At 30.9% G+C, this 25081-nt stretch overlaps 1 protein-coding gene across 2 annotated transcripts in view; it reads right to left on the bottom strand.

Moving 5' to 3' along the window:
* The window catches only part of Rsh (radish), a 105309-nt gene extending 85070 nt beyond the window's left edge, over positions 1–20239 (bottom strand). The window contains exons 1-2 of one of the 2 annotated variants that reach the window (XM_064217157.1): positions 20210–20239; positions 698–754 (exon numbers count right to left, since the gene is read on the bottom strand). Coding sequence is in view for 1 of the 2 variants with exons in the window: in XM_064217158.1 (XP_064073228.1) it covers positions 698–699 (2 nt within the window). In the remaining variant the exon portion in view is untranslated. The remainder of the gene's footprint in view (positions 1–697; positions 755–20209) is intronic. The other variant, XM_064217158.1, reaches the window with a different exon arrangement.
* Between the last annotated feature and the right edge of the window lie 4842 nt (positions 20240–25081).

Raw genomic sequence — 25081 nt, 5'->3', positions numbered from 1 at the left:
ATTTATTATTGGTTTATAAGAGATAGGCTCTTATAAACCAATAATAAATATGTAAAAAAATATTATTTCAATATATTGCTATAATAATTAGCAATAGTATTTTTCACGTTAATGGCTTGACATATTGCGTTTATTTATTTTTCATCTGTTTTCATAATTTGACATTTAGAGTTTTTATCTATTTATCGAAAAAAAAACCTTTTTAAAATCAATTGATTCTTATTTTGTTTCACTTATATAATAATATTTACTCTGTTGTTTTTATGTATTACGATTGAAGGGTTTAGGTAAAATTATTGAAATTAGTAAATATATAAAATTTTAAATTTTGTTGGAATCGTAACAATACAGTATTTAATTGAAAGCAATTTTTAATGAAGCTAAGTTATAGCCAAATTTACTCAAGAAAATGCTATCTGTCCCATTCTCTCACAGTAATAATTTATAATTTCGAAAGAAAGAGACAAATAACATAAGGTCGTATGTGCGTGTTAAGTAAAATGTGTGTATGTGTTGTGTAACATTAATCCAATAATAAAACAAAATACAAATAACATCGAAATATCAACGTAATTTAAGGACATATTATTCAGCAGTAAAGAAACTGAGCATATTTTAAATAAATCCATTGCTTTTTTATTTCAGGGTCAGAAGCAAGAATGCGAATTGAAAATGAGAAAAGAATGTTGTTACTTACATTTTGCTTAAAAAATATCACCAAATCTTTTCCCGTGAGTATTGTCCGCAACAGCATCTGTAACAATGGCGAAAGAAATGTTTTTTTAACACCGTTTCAATGTTGAACCGTATCCGAAAATGAAATGCAATTCACAAGAATTCATATCAAAAGCGGTGCTCTGATTTTTTTATGCTTGTGTATTTTTGTTTTCGTTCGTTGAAATATAAAATCTTTTAAAATATATGTACATAATATGTAAATGAAATAATCGTGTGTTTTTAATCATTTAACAGAGAAATCCGATTGGAGATCTATAAACGTAAATAAGATAAATAAGTTAGCCTCAGAGCCATTTCAACCTTTTAATAAAGAAGTGTTTAATTAACTACAATATCACTTGAATGAAAAGTAATCCCTCGGAGCAGAAACGCGATAGAAATTCAGATATATATAGAAACTATAATATTACCCGGAGATAAAATATTCGTTATCTATATGTGTGCAACGAAATGTAAAATTGAATGCAATATCTGTCAAAACTATTTCACTATAATAAGAAATCGAGATGGTCCAGTAGTTAGAACGCGTACATCTTAACCGATGATTGTGGGTTCAAACCCAGGCAAGGACTAGGAATTTTCATTTGTTTTTATAATTCATTTCGAGCTCGGCGGTGAAGGAAAACATCGTGAGGAAACCTGCATGTGCCTAATATATACGAAATACCATGTGAATCCACCAACCCGCATTGGAGCAGCGTGGTGGAATATGCTCCTAACCTTCTCCTCAAAGGGAGAGGACGCCTTGGCCCAGCAGTTGGAAATTTACAGGATTTTACTATTATTATTATTATATGGAATTTATTCGATCTAAGTAAGAGTTCAATCCGTTTACCTCAAACGAGGTGCTCGAAAATCTGTTTGTATTATACTTACTTTCCTTTACTTGGAGGAACCTCGAGGTAAATTACAATCTTTCAAAGATTACATCCGACCCTTTGTCGTTCATTGTTAACGAAAAATTTCATGCTATCATTTTTCTTTTAATTGCTTCGTTAAAAAGGTGTGTCGGGGCTCGTGAATTTATACCGTTTTCATTTAACAAGACTTATTATACACAGTCTCTACTAAATGTTTTGATAAAATAATATATTTTAGGATTTTTACTATCATATGTATTATTTATTGTTGTTCCACCTAGTTGTAATTTTTATTAGTATGAGTCGAAGTACAGAAGAGTTTAAAATATTGCACATTAAATAAATAACGTCGTTATTTGGAATCGGTGATATATAGTAGAGCATATTTCCAGTTGCGTAAGTTAGTGTGCGTACATCACATATATACCCTGAGCGTAGAAATAGCACTCACTGGCTAACAGATTCACACAGAGATAACGTTCGCTTTTCTTAATTAAGTTATTTCTCGTTCAAAACGACCATTATTATAAGAAACTCTGAATAATACTAAATTAATGTGATATAAAAAAGTTCTTCTCATCCTAAATTAACTAAACAATTCATAAGTTTTGAGGTTATAATAAGTAATGGACTTAATATTTTTTAAGATAACTTACTCACATACAACGTACAGCCTTAACCGGAGAGTAAAGCAGGATGACATTTTGCGCAAGAATTCATTTTGGAACGAAGGTGAGCACAAAGAGAAGATTTTTGAAATTTCATCTCCTAAGGAAAGATGAAAATGTATATGGAAATTCGTTATTTCTGGTGTGAGAAAACGAGCGTGAATTGACAGAATGTTGCGACATTCCCTTTAATAATTGTAACGTTTATAGAATACACGTATCAAAATGGCGTATCCCCGTAGTCGATTGTCAACATTTTACGAGTGAGATGCGAAGCGAATTCTTCCAGAATTGCACTTCTGAACCTTTTTTGTAAATTCATCACATAAGAGGGTGAAACTTAGGATGGAAGTTATTCTTCAGGTTAGTCTATTTCAATGTTTGATTTATGGAAATCGGTATTTATTCTTCTGTTTGTGAGTAAAGGTTATAGCGTTTAAAAAAAACTTATGCTATGAGGTCTCAATAGGAAATGCATGTTTGTATGAGTGTTTTTTACCTACAAATAACAAAATCCAAAAACTATGAGCCATTTTTTGAAAATGATTGTTAAAATGTTCTTAATAATTAATATTTAAAAACTGCTTATTACAAGAAACTTCGTTATTATTGAATCGATTTATGACAGCTTAATACTAAAAGATGGTTGGTGATTAAATGATAACGACCAGTAAATTAACGTATGATCCTTAATATTTTATATTATATATATATATAAAAATTTTTGGGATACTAATTAAAAATAATTAAATACGTATTTAAGTGTTTCTAGATATTGACATTTCTTGTGTAGGTTAGTCTGGAAGTCCGTCATTTTTGAAGTTAGAAGTAGGAAATTTTATTTTTGGGCTGCCGACTAAAAATTAGTTGATACGTATTTAAACGATTCTGGGTATTTTACGCCTAAGGAGGGAAATACGGGTGACATTTCGTTTATAGGATAGTCTGGAAGACCGCCATTTTTGAAGATAGATGTAGGAAACTTTATTTTTGGGCTACTGATTAAAAATGAGTAGATATGTATTTAAGCGTTTCTGGATATTTTACGCCTAAGGGGAGAAATAGTGTTTGACATTTGGAATAAAAGTTAGCCTGGAAGTCCGTCATTTTGAAATTAGAAGCATGAAATTTTTATTTTTTGGCTACTGATTAAAAATAAGTAGATACGTATTCAAGCGTTTCTTGATATTTTAGGCCTAATGGGAAAAATAGGTGTTAATATTTCGTATTCAGGTTAGTCTGGAAGTCTGTCATTTTGAAGTTCGAAGCTCGAAATTTAATTTTTGGGCTACCGATTAAAAATGAGTTGATTCGCATTTAAGCGTTTCTGGATATTCTACCCTAAGGGCTGTAATACACACCAAAGAGGTCTTACAGTTACTTATTTTAAGTTAATTTGTAAATATATTCATATTATACGCGGGCAAAGCCGCGGGTAACAGCTAGTAATATTATAATATCTACTACATTTGTCTGTCTGTAAGCGATAAACTCAAAAACTACCTAACGGATTTTTTACCTGACGGTTTTTACTTACAATCTGATCTGTGGGGAAGGATTTGATTGAGGAAATATGGTGACGTTTGTTGAAGTTGTCGGAAAAAAAAGATGACTAATAGAGATGTATATAGCATTATATAAACGTATTATGCAGGACCTTATTCTACTCGTCTGGAGCCGTCTGGTAGCTAATATATTATTAAAAAATAAAAAAAATATTGCTGATTTTTTAGTGTTTTTAGAGCTACAACCGCTCTGTACGCAAATAGTTTGCTGTGACCGAGATAAACCCTATGTGTATGTGAAATGCATTTTATCAAAAAACTAATACTTATGAAAATGAGTTGAATTTCTGAAAATCGATAAGATATCTCATCGGTAAGCGGCGAGTAATAAAATAAAATATTTTCAAAACATTAGACACATAAAACGTGTTTTTAATTTTAAGTTTCATGTTAATATAAACTTTAAAATTAAATATATATTTTTAGTTGTTTAATGTTGTTGCTGGTATTAGAATAGCTAACACCACGCAGTCATCATTTGTAGATATTTCTGTATTTTAGCAACACATTAAAAATAATTTAAACTTTTTTTTCTTTACATTTGAATTTAATTTCAGATGTTATCTATTTATAACATTTGTGTGCATCGACGTTTGCTTTAAATTAACTCGGAAGTGTGAAATAGGCTTTTTCATTTCCTGTAAGTGACGATTCCTGTGCGATGTCATGTTTTTCATTTTAATGAAAAACATTATATCATATATTTCTTAAAATATCTTCAGTTACTATTTTAATTATAGCGACTTTATTTCTGATAAATTACCGCAAAGAAATTGAAGGTATTCTAAGGAAAGCTTGAAGTTGAACTCACGAAGACGTTCGCGTAAGTAAAACGATAAAAAAATATCCATTGACAATTTAAGTAAAAGTAAATACTAAAGAACCTGTGAGTTTCAATGACGAGTTATATATAATCGAGTCGAATGAGAAATATCGTGGTTGCTTGTATACCAAAATCGTATAAACAAGATTTTCTTTATAAAATTATTTTGAATGATCTTCAGCCGACCCTGAACGACACGCCTTGTGCTAGCCTGAATAGATGTCGCCAAACAGCAATACCTTAGTATTGTTGTGTTCTGAAGGATCAGTGAGCCAGTGTAAAATATTTTAGTTACAAAAGCGCATTGGCGATGATGTTGGCGAGGGTTGGCTAGTCATGTATGTCTATGAGCGATTGTAACCACTTATCAGGTGGCCCAAATGGCAGTCTACCTTTCTTTTTCAATTATTTAAAAAACTGTATTACAATCTGTATCGGAAGAGGAATTCGAATAATCTTAGGTTCAATCCTCATGTGGGGATTTGAGACTAAATGGTTCCGTCCATTAATCAAGAGTTTTGTCATGTATTATACACTGAAGATTTACAATTAGGTATATACGCTGTATATGTACCTATATACAAAGTTCAAGTAATCCTAATTTATGGATGGAGGTAGAGCTTGGCACTGAAAGGCTGAGTATTATTAAAGGATTAAATACTTAACAATTATTAATAATTAATTTTAGGTATAGCCATGTATTTTTGTCTCGTTAAATTATAATTTTTATATTTACTTTACTTCTCCTTGTACATATACAATTATGGAAAAACATTTTGTTACAAAACTAAACAAAAAAAAATTAATGGTAAATAATTAATATAACGTAAGTCTATATAAGATTAGCAGGCCTTTTAAACGATGTTCTTAAATGGAAACGCTATTTTTAAGTTTTCCATGCTTACTCTTCGCTTTAAGGTGAAGTAGATTTAAGCTTTGAATTTAAACGGAACCAACATACGTGTAGCGATATGTAAGGCCAAGGCCTTAACACAATAAAAAAATAAAAAGCAAATTAAATATGTTCAAATGTTTAAAAAAAAACAAAAATAATTGAAAATTAAAAAACAAAAAAGTTGAAATTTAAATAGACTCTTTTTTCGGTTGACAGGTAGGCTGATCAGATTCTCTAAAAATATTTTATATAATATGTATTCAAGCTGTATCAATAAATTGATTTGCTAATTCAAAGTTATTACTATTCGGAATTGATGAAGGAAAGATAAAACGAACGTAATCCAAAGCCGGGCAATACGTTTTACTCAGAAACTGATATCAGTTACAAGTTGCATACGAAAACGTGACTGGAAACTTGAATGTTAGATTTGTGTTTCAGGGTAGGAGATTGATGTCTAACTTTATATACATTGCTTGATATATTTATTTCTGTATCTCTATAAAAGGAAATACTTTAATACATTTTAATCACGTACGGTTTATTTTAAATATAGAACGTAGAAAAAATTGCTCGTTACCTAGAAAATAGAACACTTTCGTAGATTTAATTTTTATGTTGCTTTTTTTTCAATCGCTGCTTGATTGGACATTGTGAATACGTTCACGATACAAACAAAATATTCTAAATTGAAATAAAACTGTTCGAATGTTTGGTTGAAATTTGTTTTAAATAAATTGATTACTTTACTCAATTAAGAATATTTGTTTGTTTTAAGTTAATAAATTCTTTGGTAAAGAAATATCGTTCCTTGCTTTATGAATTATCAGGCAACGATATAAAATATTGTATTCGTCCAGGAGAGAGTGGCGGACCTTGATATTAATAGACCCCGATATAACCGCTATAAAACAGAGTTGTCATAGATAAATTGTTGCTCTCAGCTTTATTTAGACCATAATAATAATGCTATTAATCTCTCGTTAAATATCATTTAGAGACCATCCATTAAGTAATTCATTTCAATTTGCCTCGAGTCCGTCTAAGTGTCTTTGCTTAGTCTGTGTACATAAGCATAGATTAAATAATAATTATTTAAAATGTCGGTCTCTGTTCGCTCGTGGAGTTGGCTAAAAATAAAACAAGTCTTATTACAATGCAAAACCTACGTTCATTTCGGTGAAATAGGATTAAAAATGAAATCCACCAAGGAGATTGAGAAAGGTATTTGAAACGGTAACAAAAAACGTTTGACTGACCATTTTCCAGCACGTGTCGGTGGTGTGCGAGTTTGCATGTTACAATGGATTACTCAGGTTAGCGGTTGCAATATTTGTTTCTCTTAAAATATGAAACTAAAATTCTGCAAATGTTTTTGCCAGCTACGCTGATTTTACAAGAACCGGTCTTGGATATTTATTTTTCATTAAAACTTATGCTTAAATGAATTCAGAAGTCGTTATTTGTTTTTGTTAAGCTACGGTTTCGTACGATTTAATAAATTGAAATTTAAATTTCGAGCGTTTCGTTTAAAATATTTTAAATTGAGATAAGAACGTAACGGAACTATGCTACAAAATGTTTCATATTAAATATAGTTTCCTTGAAAAATGTGCTTTATATAGATATATTTGACAGCCCTATTTATTTCATTTTGGGGGACTAACGGAACGAAAAAGTCGGTAACTTTGCATTGGTTTATATATAGCGAGTAGCTCTGTCTGCAACGGTCACGTGGACTTTGGATTAAGTGATGTTTGAACATACGTTGAATTGTATTTTTTACCCTTTATTTTCATTCAACGCCGCAAGGACCATCCTTTTCCAACTGTATGTAAACTCCACGCCATGATAGATCTCATCAGTTCACGATAAAACGGTCTTGAAAAAAAATTTAAACTACTAAAGATTATCTTATTAATTACAGTAATACAAAAGTTTTACGAAATTAATGATTATCTAGGCAATTATATATAAATCAATAGATTCAATGATCGCTATTGATAATTCAAGAGAACTTAAAAGGTTATTTAAAAAAAAAAATGGATAATTATCACATATATTGTTTTTTTAAATATTCGTATCGACATTTCTTTATTACAGTTTTATTACTTTGTTAATTTGAACCTTAAAAGACGAAATAAACACGGGGACGTAAAGGCCCTTTTTAAACAATATGACTAAATATTCAATTCTCTTCCAATTTGCATACATAGCGATTTACCCAAAAAACGTCGTTATCAAATTTGCATATCAACTTCGCTTCAAATATTTTTTATTCAATAAGTTGTAAATGATAACACATCGTTGCGAAAATTCGCAAATGTTTGCAATTGTTTGGTGTTAAGTTGTATATCTATTTGCGTGGTAACGTATGTAGGGTAAAACCAGGTATAACTGGCCGCTTTCAGTAATTGGCCACTCAAAACTTCATTTCAACATAATAAGAATTGTATTATACGAAGACACCACTGAGAAGTTTACGGAATCACTTAGTTATCTAGCTGTCATCTTAGTTAAAAAAACCCCTTATAGATACTGGAGACAGTAATAGCGGTTATTTTTCGACAGTTGGCAGACAAGTTTCAACTTTAACTGCTGCGAATTATGAAATTGGTAAGGAAATTTTCTATTTCATTCTGAAGTTTTGTCAAAAATACTTAACTTTCCGTTTTCAACTCTTTCCAGTGAATACTATGAATGGTAGGCAATTATTATATTCAAGTTTTTTTTAGTTATTAAAACAAATAGAGAGAATAAATAGGGTGGCTAGTTACTGAAAGTAAAAAACGTTTTTTTTAATTTATTGGCCACCTATGCTAGTTACTAGTTTTTTGTATGATATGTGAATTTCATTACAGTTAGCTCGTATTTAGATAGAACATAAGGCCAATTATTGTGTGCATAATTATCTTTTATTTTTATTCGTGTTTTTCAGTATCTGTCATAGGTAGCTAGTTACTAAATTCAACGTAGCCAGTTACTAAATTCAATATAATTTTCTATTCAAGTTCTAAATGAGAAACTTTAAAATGCCTAAAAAACGACAGTACGCAAAAGAATCTATTAATAATGCTGTAAATTTAGTTTTGACTGAATTTTTTTCAGTACGCCAAGCTGCTAAAAAGTATGGTCTACCTAGAAACAGTATTCAGCTTGAAATTAAGAATTATAATACCAAATTTTAATCTGGCCCTGACCTAGTGCTAACAGAGACTGAAGAAGAAGCTTTGTACGACTTTATTTTAAAGTTAGCTCTACGTGACTTCCCCAGAATAAAAGAGGACATATGCACAGTTATGTGTTCAAACCTACTTAAAACAAACTGGGCGACGTCTGGTTTAAAACATTTTTGAAGCGTCATCCAACCATTTCGGACTTCTGTACGAATGACTACCGCTAGACTTTTGTATCTGAAGAGGATCTCCGTAAATGGTTTTAAGAAATCCGTGAGTACATAAACGCAGACAGCCTAACCGAGGTTATCAGAGATCCAGCTAGAATTTTTAATTCCGATGAGGCTGGTTTTAATATTTGTTCAAAAACTGGAAAATTTGACAGGGAGAGGGGTTAAAACATATATTTCATATACGAAATAGAAAAAAGTTCAGCTAAAAACATAAATGTTTTATTTATTTTCTCTGCTGCCGGTTTCTCTTGTGACCCCTTGATAATATACCGATATAAAATAATACCTGATAGAATAATACTAAGCTTGCCATCTGGTTATGGACGTACAGAGTACAGTAATACAGGATGGATAACGGCTGCTGTCTTTTCTGATTTTATTGGCAACTGCTCTTATCTACAGTTTTTACAACCAGCAGACGTAGCAGCATTTCGCCCAATAAAATCGGTTTGGAAAAAATTAGGGTGTTTCAATGTATTTGTGGTCTCATATGGCCAGTTAGTAGGATATTAGTTTAGTAAGAGTTACGATTTGAAGTATTTTTTAATGTTTTTGTTTTATATATAAGTATGGCCGTTTAATGGTATATTGATGACCAATTACTGCTTTTTGCCGGCCAGTTACTAGCTAAAAGCGATTATTTTTCTTTTGACTAGAATATTATCTTAATAAATTAGTTTTATTGCTATATCAATGCCCATTACATAAAGAAGAGAATGCCAGTTATCCATAGATATAAAGAACTCAGCCAATGCTATAATATAACTGAACAAATTTTTAACTTAAGGTGGCTTAAGTGGCCAGTTACTGGTGAGTTTACCCTATATGTACGTACATTCGTACTACATATTAGTTTATATGAATATAAACAATTAATCCGTGTTATATTGTGATCCCTTTTTAGCTGGTTTTTACTTGGTGGAAGGGCTTTGTGCAAGTCTGTCTGGGTAGGTACCACCCACTCATCAGATATTCGTTCACCAAACAGCAGTACTCAGTATTACTTTGTTTCGATTTGAAGGGGGAGTAAGCTAGTGGCAGTAAAGTAATTACAGGCACAAGGGACATAACATTTCAGTACCCATGGTCGGTGGTGCATTGGCTGTGCAAGGAATGGCTAATATTTCTTACAGTAATATTGTCTATGGACATTGGTAACCACTTACCATCTGATGGCCTATTTGGCTGTCCGTATATCAAAAAAATAACCTTTCGTCATCACAATATAATTTACATAAAATATATATATGATACTATATATATACTACTGATGATATATGTACGTTTGCTGAAGTAGGCTACGTATTATGCAACTTAAAACGGAGGCGTGAGGATCAGCATCGTATGAGAGTTTCATGAAAACTTCTACGCGAAACGTGACCTGTAGAGCAGAATTAGCTCTATGTTATACACTTAGTGATAAATGGCTTAGTTTGTGAACAATATAGGTTTAATGTTATTCTTGCAGTGAATCTGTTAACTGATGCAATTTAATAAATAATAACCTTTTTTTTTCGAGGGAGATAAACAGACAAAGAGGGAGAGGGAGGGAAATATTAAACAATTAGTTCATGATTCAATTGCTGCAAGCTTTGAGTGCCGTTTAAATGGACTAAGCATATTTATAGGGATTGTTCTTTATGTGTATGTTTAACTAATCCCCATTGCTTCGTTAGTAAAGTAACTAACCATCAAACCGTACTAAAGCAGATTGGTGTTATAAACTACAAGTCTTCGCTTTGAAATAGGAATAGATCTTTGACCAGTAATGAGATAATTACTATTAACTTATTAGTTATAACAAAACACAAATTAAACTCTTGAAACTCAGTAGTAGTACAAAAACGTTCATTAAAGGTATAATATCTTGCCTTATTGTCTCCACGAAGGACAGTAGGGTTGGTTCATTTTTTGTCCAGAGAATCGGAATTGTGTTTGAACGCGGAAATGCTGCTTGACTTTTTGCGAATATTTCTCATCATGATTCGTACAGTACCTATTTTTATTTGTTTTTATTAAGGCTTCAGTGTTTTTAATTCTTATGTTATAAATATGTGCTAAGCTTTAATTACAATAAGATGACAATAATGTATCAAGTTTACACGCTGTAACATTTAATATTATCACCCACGTCATGAAATTAGCTTTTTAATTAATTATATGTTAAGACGAACTCTGATAGTAGTAATTAAAAGTTTTTACGAGTTTCATTTAATTTATAATATTTATAGGGTAACTTTATTTTATTCCAATTGCTTTTTTAACATAAAATTATTAAATTAAGAATGAGTATATTTTTATGATAATACTTTGTAAAAAATAATCATGCTCAACTCAGATTATAAAACAAAAGGGTAATGGAGCGCGCGGAACACTATAGTGAAGCAACAAAAGCGAATACACATCACCGGTAGTGAGAAAAGACTCTTCTTTTTGTACTAATGTACATTGCGCTCCATCTGCTTTTTCTTTCAAAATTTGAGTTTCTTAGCTGACATATAAATTAAAATAGATTTAAATTTGTAATTTTAACAAATAACGGTCACGACTGTATTGAACTGTTATATTTCAGTATAAATATCGATACTGATTTATATTTGGTTCAGGACAACGGTATTAACATAAAAGTAACGCCCGTAAATTTTCCACTGCTGGTCTAAGGCCGTCTCACCTTTTGACGAGAAGGTTTGTAGCTTATTCTACCACGCTGCACCAAGACGGGTTGGTGGATATGAACATGCTGGTTTCCTTACGCTGTTTTCCTTCAGCGCCGAGATTAGGAATTTTAACACCAATTAACACCAATTAAGAACATGAGAATTCAATTGTGCTTGCCTCGGCTTGAACCCCTAACCATCGGTTAAGATGCACGCGTTCTAAACATTGCGCCATCTCGGCTCAGTTAATTTTTATAAGTTGAGTAGTCATCGCTGTGAATAAAAAAGTTGCGAGAAAAGGTAGATAAGAAAGACTAAAAATTAGCATTTCAGAGAGACAGGCTTACGTGCAGCAGTTGATTAATGTCAGCATAATATGACGAGAAACATTGCATATGTAAAACGAGATTATTACAACAAAAACGCAACGGATCAGCATCGTGAAGTTTCAAGTTAAGAGGTCTAACGTGCACGTATTTCTCTTCAGACATCTTGATTCTCAAAACGCACGTTAATGATAAAGCTAATTTTTACTACGAGTAGTATTTCTTGTGTATAATGCGACTAATTTAAACCTCACTAATTACTTAACTTAATAGTTTGGTCTCTAAACGTGTTAATTTAAAGATTTTATAGCAAATTGTGACATGACTATTTACTATTAGCCTGGAGCAACTTTAAGATATTCCAAACACTGGTATCACAAAGCGACATTCGAATTCTGCGTATTTTGAATGTTACTAATTAAACACATACGTGGCTTCGTATGTTTTGCCAGAATGATTTGAATTTAAACTACCTAATTCGATATTGGTTTTGTAGTTCCCAGCATAACTTTAAATTATCTCATAATAAGCTTTTCAATGGGATCTGAAATATTCGACCATTAACTTGCAACTATTTTGATTTCAAGGATAAATTGAATCGTATATATTATATATTTATATCGGCGCATATTGGTAAGGTTTTTGAAAAGTTGATTTTAATGAAATACATTAATATTAATATTTATTTATTTTAATACATTTACAGTAGTTTACCTTTATTTTGTGCATGCATGTGCAATGAACATGGTCAGTTATTTCTGAAGCCATTTTAATTATTGTTAATGATAAAATAATTAAAAAAATATAATAAATATTTTCATACTACGTAAATGATATACATTACTTATATTTCAAATATTACGCATTGTAACTTATTCGTAAGATAACACAAGCAAAGATAAATATGTTAACAGCAACATAAAAGGTTGCTTTGATAATACACTTATCACCCTTGTAAGCATCTTACTCATGCGATCTTGTTAAATGAAAACCATATTTCTCCTAACATTTAGTTCATTTGCATTTCATATTTCAATTAGTTTCGGCTTTGTAGTACCTTAAGATGACTGTGTGCGACACGGTACATCTGAATAATAAGAAATAATAAACTGAATTGTGTAATACTTAAGTTTTGCAAAGTTCATTGGAACCCTGGGCTTTCCTAGTTTAGAGAGTTGATGAGAGAAGATGTTATTCTTATGTCTGTGGTTCCACTAGTTTACTCATTGTTCAAATCAGAATACAATAATATAAAGTATTGCTTTTAAGCTATAGAATACGTGATGAGTGGTGATTGGTGACGGTACCTACCCAGACGGGCTTACCATCGAGTAAAGCCCAGTATGTCGAACCCGCATTGGAAAAGACGAGTGGAATAAGTCCTAAAAGTTATCTTTAAAAGAAGAGAAGACATAATTTAGCAGCGGGATGATTACCGGCTGTTTATAATTTTGTATATTTTTATATGTTACCCATAACATATGAACAATTTATAAATAAAACGTTTCCTTTCAGAGCCTTACCTTTAGATATCAAATGACTAGCTAACGAACGCCCATGTTTAATAAAAAACATATTGTGTAACCCAGACTACATGATCAAATATCAATTTAATTTACTTGTATAAACTGGTTATGCACTATGAGGGCGTGCGTGTGCATATAAAGCAAACGAGTAGCTTACATAAACCTAAAAGTGATGTTTGTATAATAAACTCAATCAGGGAAACGCGAAGCCCAGGATAGGCACTATTCACATTAACACATTAAAAGCCTGTAAATTTCCTATACCTGGGCTAAAGCCCCTTCTCCCTTTAAGGAGAAAGTTTGGAGCGTACTCCACCACGCTGCTCCAATGCGGGTTGGTGGAATACACATGTGGCAGAATTTCGTTGAAATTAGACACATGCAGGCTTCCTCACGATGTTTTCCTTAACCGCTGAGCACAAGATGAATTATAAACACAAATTAAGCACATGAAAATTCAGTGGTACTTGCCAGGATCTGAACCCGAAATCATCGGTTAAGATGCACGCGTCCTAACCACTGGGCCATCTCGGCTCAGGCACTATTCGTTTTACAGTATTTATATGGTCAACATTCCTTTGCATCGTTCTATTTAATACGAAGCGTTGTCGTCGTGTTTATGTAATAATGGAATAAACAAATGAATAGAGGTAATATTTTAAAGCTTCGTACAATATTTAACAGGTTTATGAAAAAAATTAAATTAACTACAATATCATCTGTCGTATTTTGCTGGATTTCAACTACGTCTACTTAAACGTGTATACACTTAAGAAATGTAATAGCATCATTGAAATGACGATTTATCTGGCTCTAATGCAAGCAAGCGACTCTGCAGAATATAAAATTTAAAAAATATAAATAACTTTAAGCGAAACTCGATAGACGGATATACCTGTATAAATATGCTTCTTTTATTTTCTAAAAGAGTTAAGCTGGGTCCATCAGCGATGTAAGCTGATGAAATATGCGCTTACTATCAAAATAAATGGATCAGAGTTTGTGCAGAGACAAAATTTAAACGAAGACTAAATTAATGAGTTTTTAACAAGCTTACATTCTAATACGGGTTATAAATTGGGTATATTATTCAATAAAGATTACTAATAGGTCTAAAACCCATTGAGAAAAATTAATAATAATTATTATATTAATTTATTATTTTACTTAGTGGTAGGCCTTTGTGCAAGTCCATCTGGGTAGGTACCAACCACGCCTTAGGTATTCTACCGCAAAACAGCAATACTTAGTAATGTCGTTGAGTTCCGGGTTGAAGAGTGAGTGAGCCAGTGTAACTACAGGTACTAGGGACATAACATCTTAACTAAAAAATGAGGATTTTTTTTATATGGTAAATCTTCAATTTAAAAGTTTTATATAGAGCCTTATAATTTACCCATAAAGCCGGAACGGGAAGCTAGTAAAATTTAAAACGATATTTTGTATTACAGATAGTATTGATAATATAATCTGTCAAACTAATTAAATGCACCACTTATAAATATGACGGCGCCACTGTGTTTTGAAATTGTCAAGAAACGTCAAAAGTGATAGTGACATTTGACAGTGACATTTGGAATAGTGCGGTTTGACGTTTCTTCACTCTGACCTAACTTCAGGCTCTTTTGTGCGCAGAGGCAAACGGATCATAATCCATTTGCATCTCGCGTAAGCAAGGCGTGCCCGGCGGAACGTCGTTACTTTATTATAATGTCGAAAGTGCTGATTGTATTACTGTTAATATTTTGTTGAAACAATTAATAGATAATTATTGTAAAACCTTCAAACACGTGGTTTTAATTCTCCTCGCCCGCCTACCCACGATCGCTCGGCATCCACAGATGGATAAAGAAAATAACGATAATGGCAATGTGCCGTTAAATATATAATAAAGCCGGCCATACCATTATTATTATTGTTTATATTTTATTTATTTTTATTTTACTATTTATTATTAAAGTAAAAATACAACTTAGTATTTTGTGAATATTTCAAGTGCCACCACCTCTTGCCATTATTGATATCGAGCAAAAGGGGGCAAAAAAATCGCGTTTGTTGTAATCCCCCCTAATTATTTATTTTATATCGGCATTATAGATTCACGGTCTCAGATTTCAACGGTCTAACTATCGCGGTTCTTGAGCTACAGCCTGGTGACTGACAGCGAAGTCTTAGTACTAGGGTCCAGTTTTTACCCTTTGGGTAAGGAACCCTAAAGAGACGGGAAAGCAGAATGTTCATCGATTTACAGAAACTCGAAGAAAATTGTGATATAGTTAATATCAAAACATTCCGTTTTCTTCAAAACTTTAAGATGGAAATTGACAAAGATGGATTACCTGTCTTTTCATCGCTTTATGTTGATAATATTACAGAGAAAAGTGTAATGCTTGTACAGTTTTAAAGGAAAACAGATTTTGATGTTTTACAAGGTATAAGCTTATACATAACATTATTTTTTTAATCAATTAATATTACGATTACGTTAGAATTTCACGCTACAATCTTCCATGTTATTATATGTATGTATTTATTAAGCATGTATTTATCAAATAAGAAGTAAGTATATTGTATCCGTGACGAAAGTACTTGTGAAAAATTCAAAGCAGAAAACGATATTATAAGACATTTGATATGGTAAAAAATGAAATGATATACTTCAGTATTGCGTCAAATGTTATCAACGGGAAAAAATAATTTAACAACGATGAATGCACGTAGATTGATTGTTTTTTTTTCTATCATAAGATGTATAATAAATCTCGTTATGTAAACTACGCGAAGATTCTTAATAGATAAATGGCGTTGAGAACATTCTACGATGTATTCCCAAAGGGTTCTAACAAGGTACAGATGGAGGATCTCTTGATAGAGTATGGATTATGATTGATCATAATTTTTCTATTATTATATTAATAAGTAAGTGATGATATTCATTTGTAATTATTATTGTGGTAGAGCTTTGATTTCGTTTACATAAAAAGGTACAGCTGTACTTCTGAAATTAGTGAGTATAAGTACATTGATTGATACAGCGTCTTAGTACTCACAGGTAAATCGAAATTATTTTTCATTATAAATAAAAAAAGAAATTGACTGTTACTTAATCTCTATATTTTTACAAAAAGAGGTAGAGTTTCTTTATTAATAGCTATAGAATCTAATAAAGTTATTTGAAAAAATACTTTTGCATTAAATTGCCTATTTTTAAAAAACAGCTTACGACTTATTGGGGTGAAGGAGTAATGTTTAACGAGTGAAACTGCGTAGAACAGCTAATATATTTATAGCAATTTAAACTGAATGGTCGAGGTCTCGAAAAATTATAACTTTCCATTAAATTTAAAAGGTTCTTATGGTTCATTTTATCCAACGTTAAATCTAAATAATTATTCGTTATTATTCATAGCTAAGCAAAAATACTGGATATTAATTTCAATGCTCGTATTGTGTGAGGGTGTCCTTATATTTATGAGTCACTTTTCGGTGTCTGTTAAAACAATGAAATATAATGACATTCTATGTCTACTAAACTGCTAAATAAGCGTCTTATAACAGATGAGACGAGTGTATAGTGTTCATTTAGTGAATTTCTTTATTTTATTTTTAATTTTTAGGGAAACAAACAATGATATGACACTTATGACATAAAATATACAATATTACATACATCAGCTAAGTTTCCACTGATACTTTCGATTATATTGAATTTGGTTTTGGAAAATATTTCAGTTGAATAAATTAAGTAACTCTCTCCGGTCTTATTGGATTGCCATCCCATAATACAATGAGAAACAGAGATGGTAAACGTTGGCAACGATTGTTGTAGCCAATATCGGTCACGGAGACATCGTTATCATATAAGTATTATCAATTTTGAATTTCGATCTTATTTAAGTCAAACTGTAGTTAAGTTAAGCCTTGTATTTTCTATGATTTGTTTTTATGTAAATGGCTCATTCATTTTCGTGATCTTCGATTATTTTGAGTACTGATCTAGAAAATAAAAATATGCAGAAGACAATATCAAAGAATTCTAGGTTAGTTTTCAAATTGTCTTTACGGCTAAGCGAGGCGCTCAGCTGCACAGTGGGATAGCGGTAGTATATTGTCTTTAGATTATAAAAAATAGGTAGTTATTGTTACGAGCTTGTAATTTTAAATATGACTTATATATTCGTTTATATCTATTTTATCATTGTTCTTATATATATATTAACATAAAAAAAAAATTCATTTAAACTGTTGCCAAGATATGAGCATATGACGCGCACTTCAAAAAGTTATCTGATCTCATCATCATCATAATGTGGCGATATATTATAGGTTAGGAAATATGAAATGTACTGTTTTAGTATATTTCATGTTTCCTAGGCTAATAAGCTGTAAGAAACGGAGACCCTTTGGTTCTTAACTTGGAGGTATACAAAGAAAGGCTTTTCCTTTTTTATATTTTTATTTTAAGAGTGACTTTGCACTCTTTTAATATTGACCTTCTCCTCATCGAGCCGTTTAAATTTATTTATAATTTTTTATGTACTATTTTATAATGACGCTGATTTTTAAAGTGTTGAATTTGTGTTTATAAACTCTAAACATAAAAAGGCCTTGCCTTACTATCGTGAAGACTTATTTAAAAAGTAAGTTTATTATGCATTCTGAATATTAAAATAACAATAACTTCATTTCATCGTTATGTAACAACTTTTCTTTTACGTTTTTTTTTTTTTATAAATGTTGACAATTTTAGATTATTTTTAAATAGTATTTTTTCTGCCCGTTACCGTTAACGTCCCGTTAAGATAAACGAGGCTGCCTCTTAAAAATCATTATTTTATAATTGATTTCGAAAATGTCGAGTAAAATATCTACATATTATAATTTATTCCTTTTTAAATCTTATTCTACCTATATGGAGATTTTCTTCGAACTCACTTGAGGCCATTTATGATTTATGAAAAAATAAATACACGTACATAATTATACCAGATTATGTGTTTTGGAAAAGGTTTTTATCTAAAAATACTTAAATTAAAAAAGGCATTTGATGTTTTTTTTTTATCTTAACGTAAAAGGATCTCTGACATTTATTATAATGGTTCCAGCCTGTCAGCGCTGTCGTGGATGCTCTGTATTTTTTTAATATTTTCACGGCAATTATAACATGACTTAAACAATTGCGTTGTATTTCGCTATACTAAAGAAATATTTTTTATGTATATTTTTTATTTTTGTAGTTATAAAAAAAATATTACTTTTAATATTATTATATTACGAGTATTATCTTAGTATTATATTAGTTAAAAACCATACTTTAATTCACAAATAGCTTACCTTAAGACCTCTCCGATGTCATTGTTTTTTAATTCCATATTTTAAATAGGAAATTGATTCAAATTAATTTAAAGAGTAAAGTCATTTTAAAATTAAGTTTAGTATAAGATATGGTCAATCCTAGATTTATAATAAAAGTTTTTTATTTTATACTATCACTGAGTTCTCTGTTAACAATATCCCCAGCGCATATAATAAATTAGAGTTTATGTATAAAGTTTAGATCATAAGACATTCTATCATACTATAATAAATGTACAAATGGACAAACCTATAATCGTGGATGTTTACATTTAATTTATTTGTCTACTATCAATCTATTTTACTTTTACGGTAAAATACGCGGCAAACCTTTGATGTATTCTTCCATTATGTAGATCGTTTAGTAAGTAGATGTGCCTGTATATTTTTGGTTGTTGGCATAAGTACAGGTGTAATTTCAACAAAGCAAATGTATTGACGCATATATATAGTTTAGTATGACAAAAGTGTAGTAAAATACGAGTGATAGATCGAGTAAATCACTCCGAGACAACGGTACTTTGATATGATGTTACTCAGAAATATACATAATATTATACGAGCAGTTTATCTTCAGACCAATTTGTCATAGCAGCTGCGCCCTTAGACATGATCCCACAACTTATCTTAGAAAGACTGGTGTGATAATTGCAAAATACTTTTTAAATCTAAAGCTAAAAATATATATATTAAGCTAATGAATCTAGGACATTCTTGCATATGTGTGAAATTTGTAGTGATAAGGAATCGTGGGGACATTACTTTATCATCAAAATATAAACGTTAGAATAAAAAAGTTTTAAATTTAGTAAATTTTTTAGTCATACTTACAACTACAATAAATATACATATAATCTGTTACATAATCCCGACAACGTTCTAAAAAAAGATTAAAAATATACATCCTTGTTTTTATTATCTGTGTCAAGCAGTCGTGGGCGTAGATTGTTTTAAATATGTATGTTCTTTATTTTAAAGTCAGACTAATGGATTAAGTACTATCTGTGATATCACAAAGTTGAATTGCTATTTGATGCTAAGAATACTATTCTAAGAAAATCTACATATATTTGAAGAAATTGTGATTGATGTGTTTCTAAATATCCAATGTACAGTCAAGCGCAAAAAGCTCGAAATACCTTAGGCTTATTATTATTTTATTTTTGGCGGACGAGCAAATGGGCCACCTGTTGGTAAGTGGTTATCACCGCCCATAGACAATGGCGCTGTAAGAAATATTTTACAACATGATAGTTAAGATATTATATACTCTGTGCCTGTAGTTACACTGGCTCACTCACTCTTCAAACCGGATCATAAAAATACAGCTTGCACATAACCTACTATCAAGTAAATTACATTTATGTTACTTGTAATCAATACTAACCAATATGAGTTTCAAATCGGGATCATTATCTGTAACAAAAGGTTTAAATTAATGTTTGTATAGAATCTGAAAAATTATATCACGTATTTGTATATATATATAAATCTAATTGTGTATTAAATCCTTCTTTTCAATTAATTCCTCTTCTGCTAGCTAACAATAGTAATAAATCCTCCATAAGCGTGCTTTAGCATATTGTTGTTGCAAGTTATTGTTATTATGTTATGAAATTATCGCGAGATCTCTCGAGGCTATATTACGATTAGAAAAGCATGGCATGCTTTCTACGTCCGATCTGCCCTCAATTAACCCATCAAAATTATTAGGTAGCACTTTTTTATCATTTATTTTAAAGAGGGTTTTTCTTCAAGAAAATGCTAGCGTCATAGTGATAGGGTGTGCTTCATTACGTGTTTTCTTAAAAAGACCATCCACTAATTCGTTCAAAAATTGCGCTGGTTCTGATGTAGGGTCAGCGAGGGCACTATTACATGCCCCCACCGGCTGTATTCCCGCAATTATTTATTAAGCAAAAAAAAACGTACCTACTTAAACGCACACTTGTGCTAACTTTTGCTGGAATCGATTAGAAGAATAATCTTGATTTATTGAATCGCCTGTATCTTAAAATACTAAAGTGTTTTAGGACAATATCTTTAATTCATAATATTCCACCTACAAGTTGGAATCATATGACAAAATGTATATAATTCATAACAAAGGGAAAACGGAATATTGGATTAAGTTGGCTCGAATTTCTTTTGTCAAGATTGACTGGCAACGCTAATAAGGCTTTATATTTTCAGCACGATTTTCGTTACCAGAAGCTTAATTCCATTGGACTTCTTGGAATTTCCATTGGAGTTTTTGATAATGTACTGTATGGAGAATACAATTCTTCGTCGTTTATAATAAAACATTTTAAATATGTTAAGTTGTTTTTAAAAAAAAAAGTAAAAAAAAAATGTACGGAACGTTTAAAAAAAAGGTAATTGTTTAAATTAAAGCCGCTGAGACCGCTGAGTTCCAAATATGAGAGCTGCTAAGGTTTTATATGAGAAATGTAGTGTAATGTAATTAATATCTAAAAAAAACCTCATGAAAATCAAAATGATTGGCAGTTAAATAAAATATAGTGCAGAAGTATATATAAATTACACATTTAGGCGTGTCTACCAATCCATTTCTATTTTCAAATAACAAATGCCATATAAAAATATATCAACTAGGTAACAATAAAATTATTTTGCACTAAACAAAAAAGGTTGAAATTTTAATACAAGGTAAGTTATAATTATTTACACCTTCAGTCTAATTTTCAACCATCTAACTAATAATGATACTAATTACTTGAACTACACGGGCTTTATTGACTGGCCTATTACTCTTCTTGGAGCAGCAAGGTGCTAACATTTAAGGTACGATATAATTTTGTGATATAGTATAATTGTTATTGCTTGTTAAATTATTGATGAATATATATATATGAATTGTGTTTTTGCAATTATCAATATACAAAGTTACTATTATATATACAAAGTTAGTATAATTGTATTTAACTAACATGACTGTATTTTTGGATATTGAAAAAGAGTACTGAGTTTCTTGCTGGTTCTTCTCGGTAGAATCTACATTCCGAACCGGTGGTAGCTTTACTTTAAATAGTTTGTTAAATGACGATTCAAAAGTGCTTGTAAAAGCCTACTTGAATAAAGTATATTTTGATTAAGGTAATTGGTTTTATTGTAATTATTAATTGATACAATATTACGATTACTATAGCTATTATAATGGCTAAATAAATATTTGTTTTTCATATATAATCTTTTGTTGTCTTATAACCTTAAAATATAATAAAATAATAAAGAAATATAAATTATCTTAAAATATCCTGACATAATGTATTAAGTCTCTATAAAAAATCTAACACGCGCCTATTCTATTAAAAGCTTAACCACATAGTCAATATTTCGTTAAAGCGTCGAAATTTTCACATGTTAAAGGAAACTTTGACAGTATTGGGAAATGGTGTGCCGCGTTTCCATTTTACCTAGTTAAATATTATCGGAACTTTTTGGTTCAGTCCTAGGTGTAGTAATTATATGCTATGCTTAAGCGACCTATGTACTACACATGATAAGATTAATATGGTATTTATTTTAATACAATACATTTGAAATAGATCTGCAGGGCTTGATTTTATTGCGGTATCATATCAAACTATAAGCATAAGAAAATAGAGTGTACGTATGTTTATTAACACACTTTAGCAATATAACATTCTTACTAACTTTACTATTTAAATTATGCTCCGAGTTACATTATCTCTGATCAGTCAACAATTAAATCAAAATATACGTACGATTCAATTAATTTTGAGCATTTTTTGAAAATATAAATAGCCGCTTATATTATCCAAATATCGTATTAATTAGAACACGACAGATGTTTAGTAAGCTTTATTAGCATTAAGGGCCAACGGATTTTATTTTTTATAATACGGGTGGTGCAAATGGTAAGTGTTTCGCCACAGACATTCGCGTTGACCGAAATATTAGCCATTCCTTACATTGCCTAGGACTCTGGTGACCTTATGACCTATTACACTGGTTCACACTACATTTAAACCGAATCACAACAATACTAAATATTGCTGTTTACCGGTAGTATATCTGATGAGAGGATACCTAAGTCGTACGTCTAGGTTGGTCTTGTACAAAGTCTTAACACTAACTAAAATTATTTAAAATAAGATAAAACCCTAATTGTATCCTTACAAATTAGGAAGTAATAACTTGTAGTTGTAGTAGTAAAAAACGAAGTATTTTTATATTTGAGTGCATTTTATTTCTTTTAAAAAAAATCAAACAAAACGTAAAAATGACCAAGTAAAATTATTTTCAGGTATGCAACATATCCGTAAATCAATGCGAGTGTCACCAAACCGTCTATAAACACACCACACACACACAATTGTGCATATGTGTGCGGAAAATCGGCTTGGCATCCATCAATAGATGACCATTAAGCTTTGTGATGTGGCTTCCAACCATTTATGTGGTGTTCACTCTAGTTAATTAGTTACGAGTTCGGCTGAATGCATTCAATTCTAGATTACATACATAGTGGCTTTGACCGTAGTCATTATAGGACAAGTTACACAAATAACCAGCGTGAATAGGCCAGCGCAATTTAAATTGGAGGTGATCTTGTAAGTCTCGCTGAATAAAGGTTATTAGTGCTCGAGGGCATTTTATTTGTACGTTTCTGTTATTTTAACCAAAAATTTGTATGTAATTTACGAAGCGTTAATTTTATTTATATTTTATAAGTTATTTCACTACGTCAACATTTAGATAACACTTAATAAATGACCCACTACTGGACAACATTAACAGCCTGAAATTCCTGAGATGCACGCGTTCTAATCACTGGGCCATCTCGGTTCGAAATGTCTCTACTGGACAAAGGTCTCCTATACTATTTAAAAGGAGGCTTTAATCTTATTCTATTACTTTTTTTTGCGATGTGTTTATATGACGCCAATAACGAGATGAATTACAATGATGCCTATTTAGCTTTGATGCCATGTTATTATTCTAATAACCACAATACATTGGATCTTTATTCCGGCAATACGCCTGTAAGCCAACAGGTGTTGCGGATGTCCATGGGCGGTTGTAGTCACTTTCCATCAGATGAACCTGATGCACGTTTGCAACATATGCCATAAAAACATTACCCTTTCGTATTATCGTAGAAGAGACTCACAAATATAACTTTATGCAAATTAATTGTCCTTAAATAACTGCTCGCATAGAATTCTTCTATTTTTAAGGAAAACTTCAATGGGATAGCTATTTATTATCTTTCATTGAAAAACAATACAATGAAATGGAATGTCGCTACGCTCAAAGGTTTTGACTGTCTGAAAATGCTTTATATCTAGAGAAACAATTGTTTGTGATAAATACGTATAAGTACACGCCTACATCAATTTTATTTGTTCTCCGATCCCCATTTATTTGTTATCTACAAAGAGATAGATAAAACTCTGTTCCCATTGACTGTTGCTCAATGCTCTTCAATACATTTTAGTCGCAGCCCATCTAGGCATTAAAGGACTGTCTATATAATATATCACTTATCAATAAAACGACCCCTGTGCATCGTGCATATGAGATATGAAATGCGTTTAGAGAAATTTTAAGTTACGCTCTTTTAGATTTAAATACGTCTTTTTATTATATTAACTACTGTAACATAACTATTTATCTTAATTTTTTTTCAAATATCTGAGAATTACATTTATATATTTAACCAAAAGAATCGATTACATTTTAAGACTGAAATTTGAAATTAAATTAATTAATAAAGTGATGATGTAGTTTATTTCAATATTTATTGCATAATTTAATTTTAATAAATGACATATAAGGCATCAAAGTAGCAAGGAGAATTGACTTTTCAATACCACTCAAGGCTATACCCACATATATTTTGTTTTCCAAGTAAACAATGACATAATATTTATTATACCAGCTGTTACCCACGACTCCCTTCGCGTCATGTTTATTTAATCCATAAATCGTGTAATTTACTTTGATTTATCCTTATCCAGAGCAGGATACTTCAATTTAAAATGATTAATTTAATAATTACGGTTGGTTAGGCTTAGTCGTAATGAAGAAAGGACAGGGTGATAAAAAGAAATAAAAAAAATCGGGTTTACATGACATGACATGTTCGAATTAGGTTCTCATTTATTTTGCACATAGATATGAAATTCTTCTATGTGAGATTTTATGTGTATATTCATGAAAGCTTATGTTTGAAGCCTTATCTTCTAACCAAATTCGCGCGTGATATTTT

Source organism: Vanessa tameamea, chromosome 15 (assembly GCF_037043105.1).
Source record: "Vanessa tameamea isolate UH-Manoa-2023 chromosome 15, ilVanTame1 primary haplotype, whole genome shotgun sequence".
Taxonomy (NCBI): Eukaryota; Metazoa; Arthropoda; class Insecta; order Lepidoptera; family Nymphalidae; genus Vanessa; species Vanessa tameamea.
Note: the sequence above shows the minus strand (reverse complement) of the source record. Positions and strands in the feature narration are given on the sequence as shown.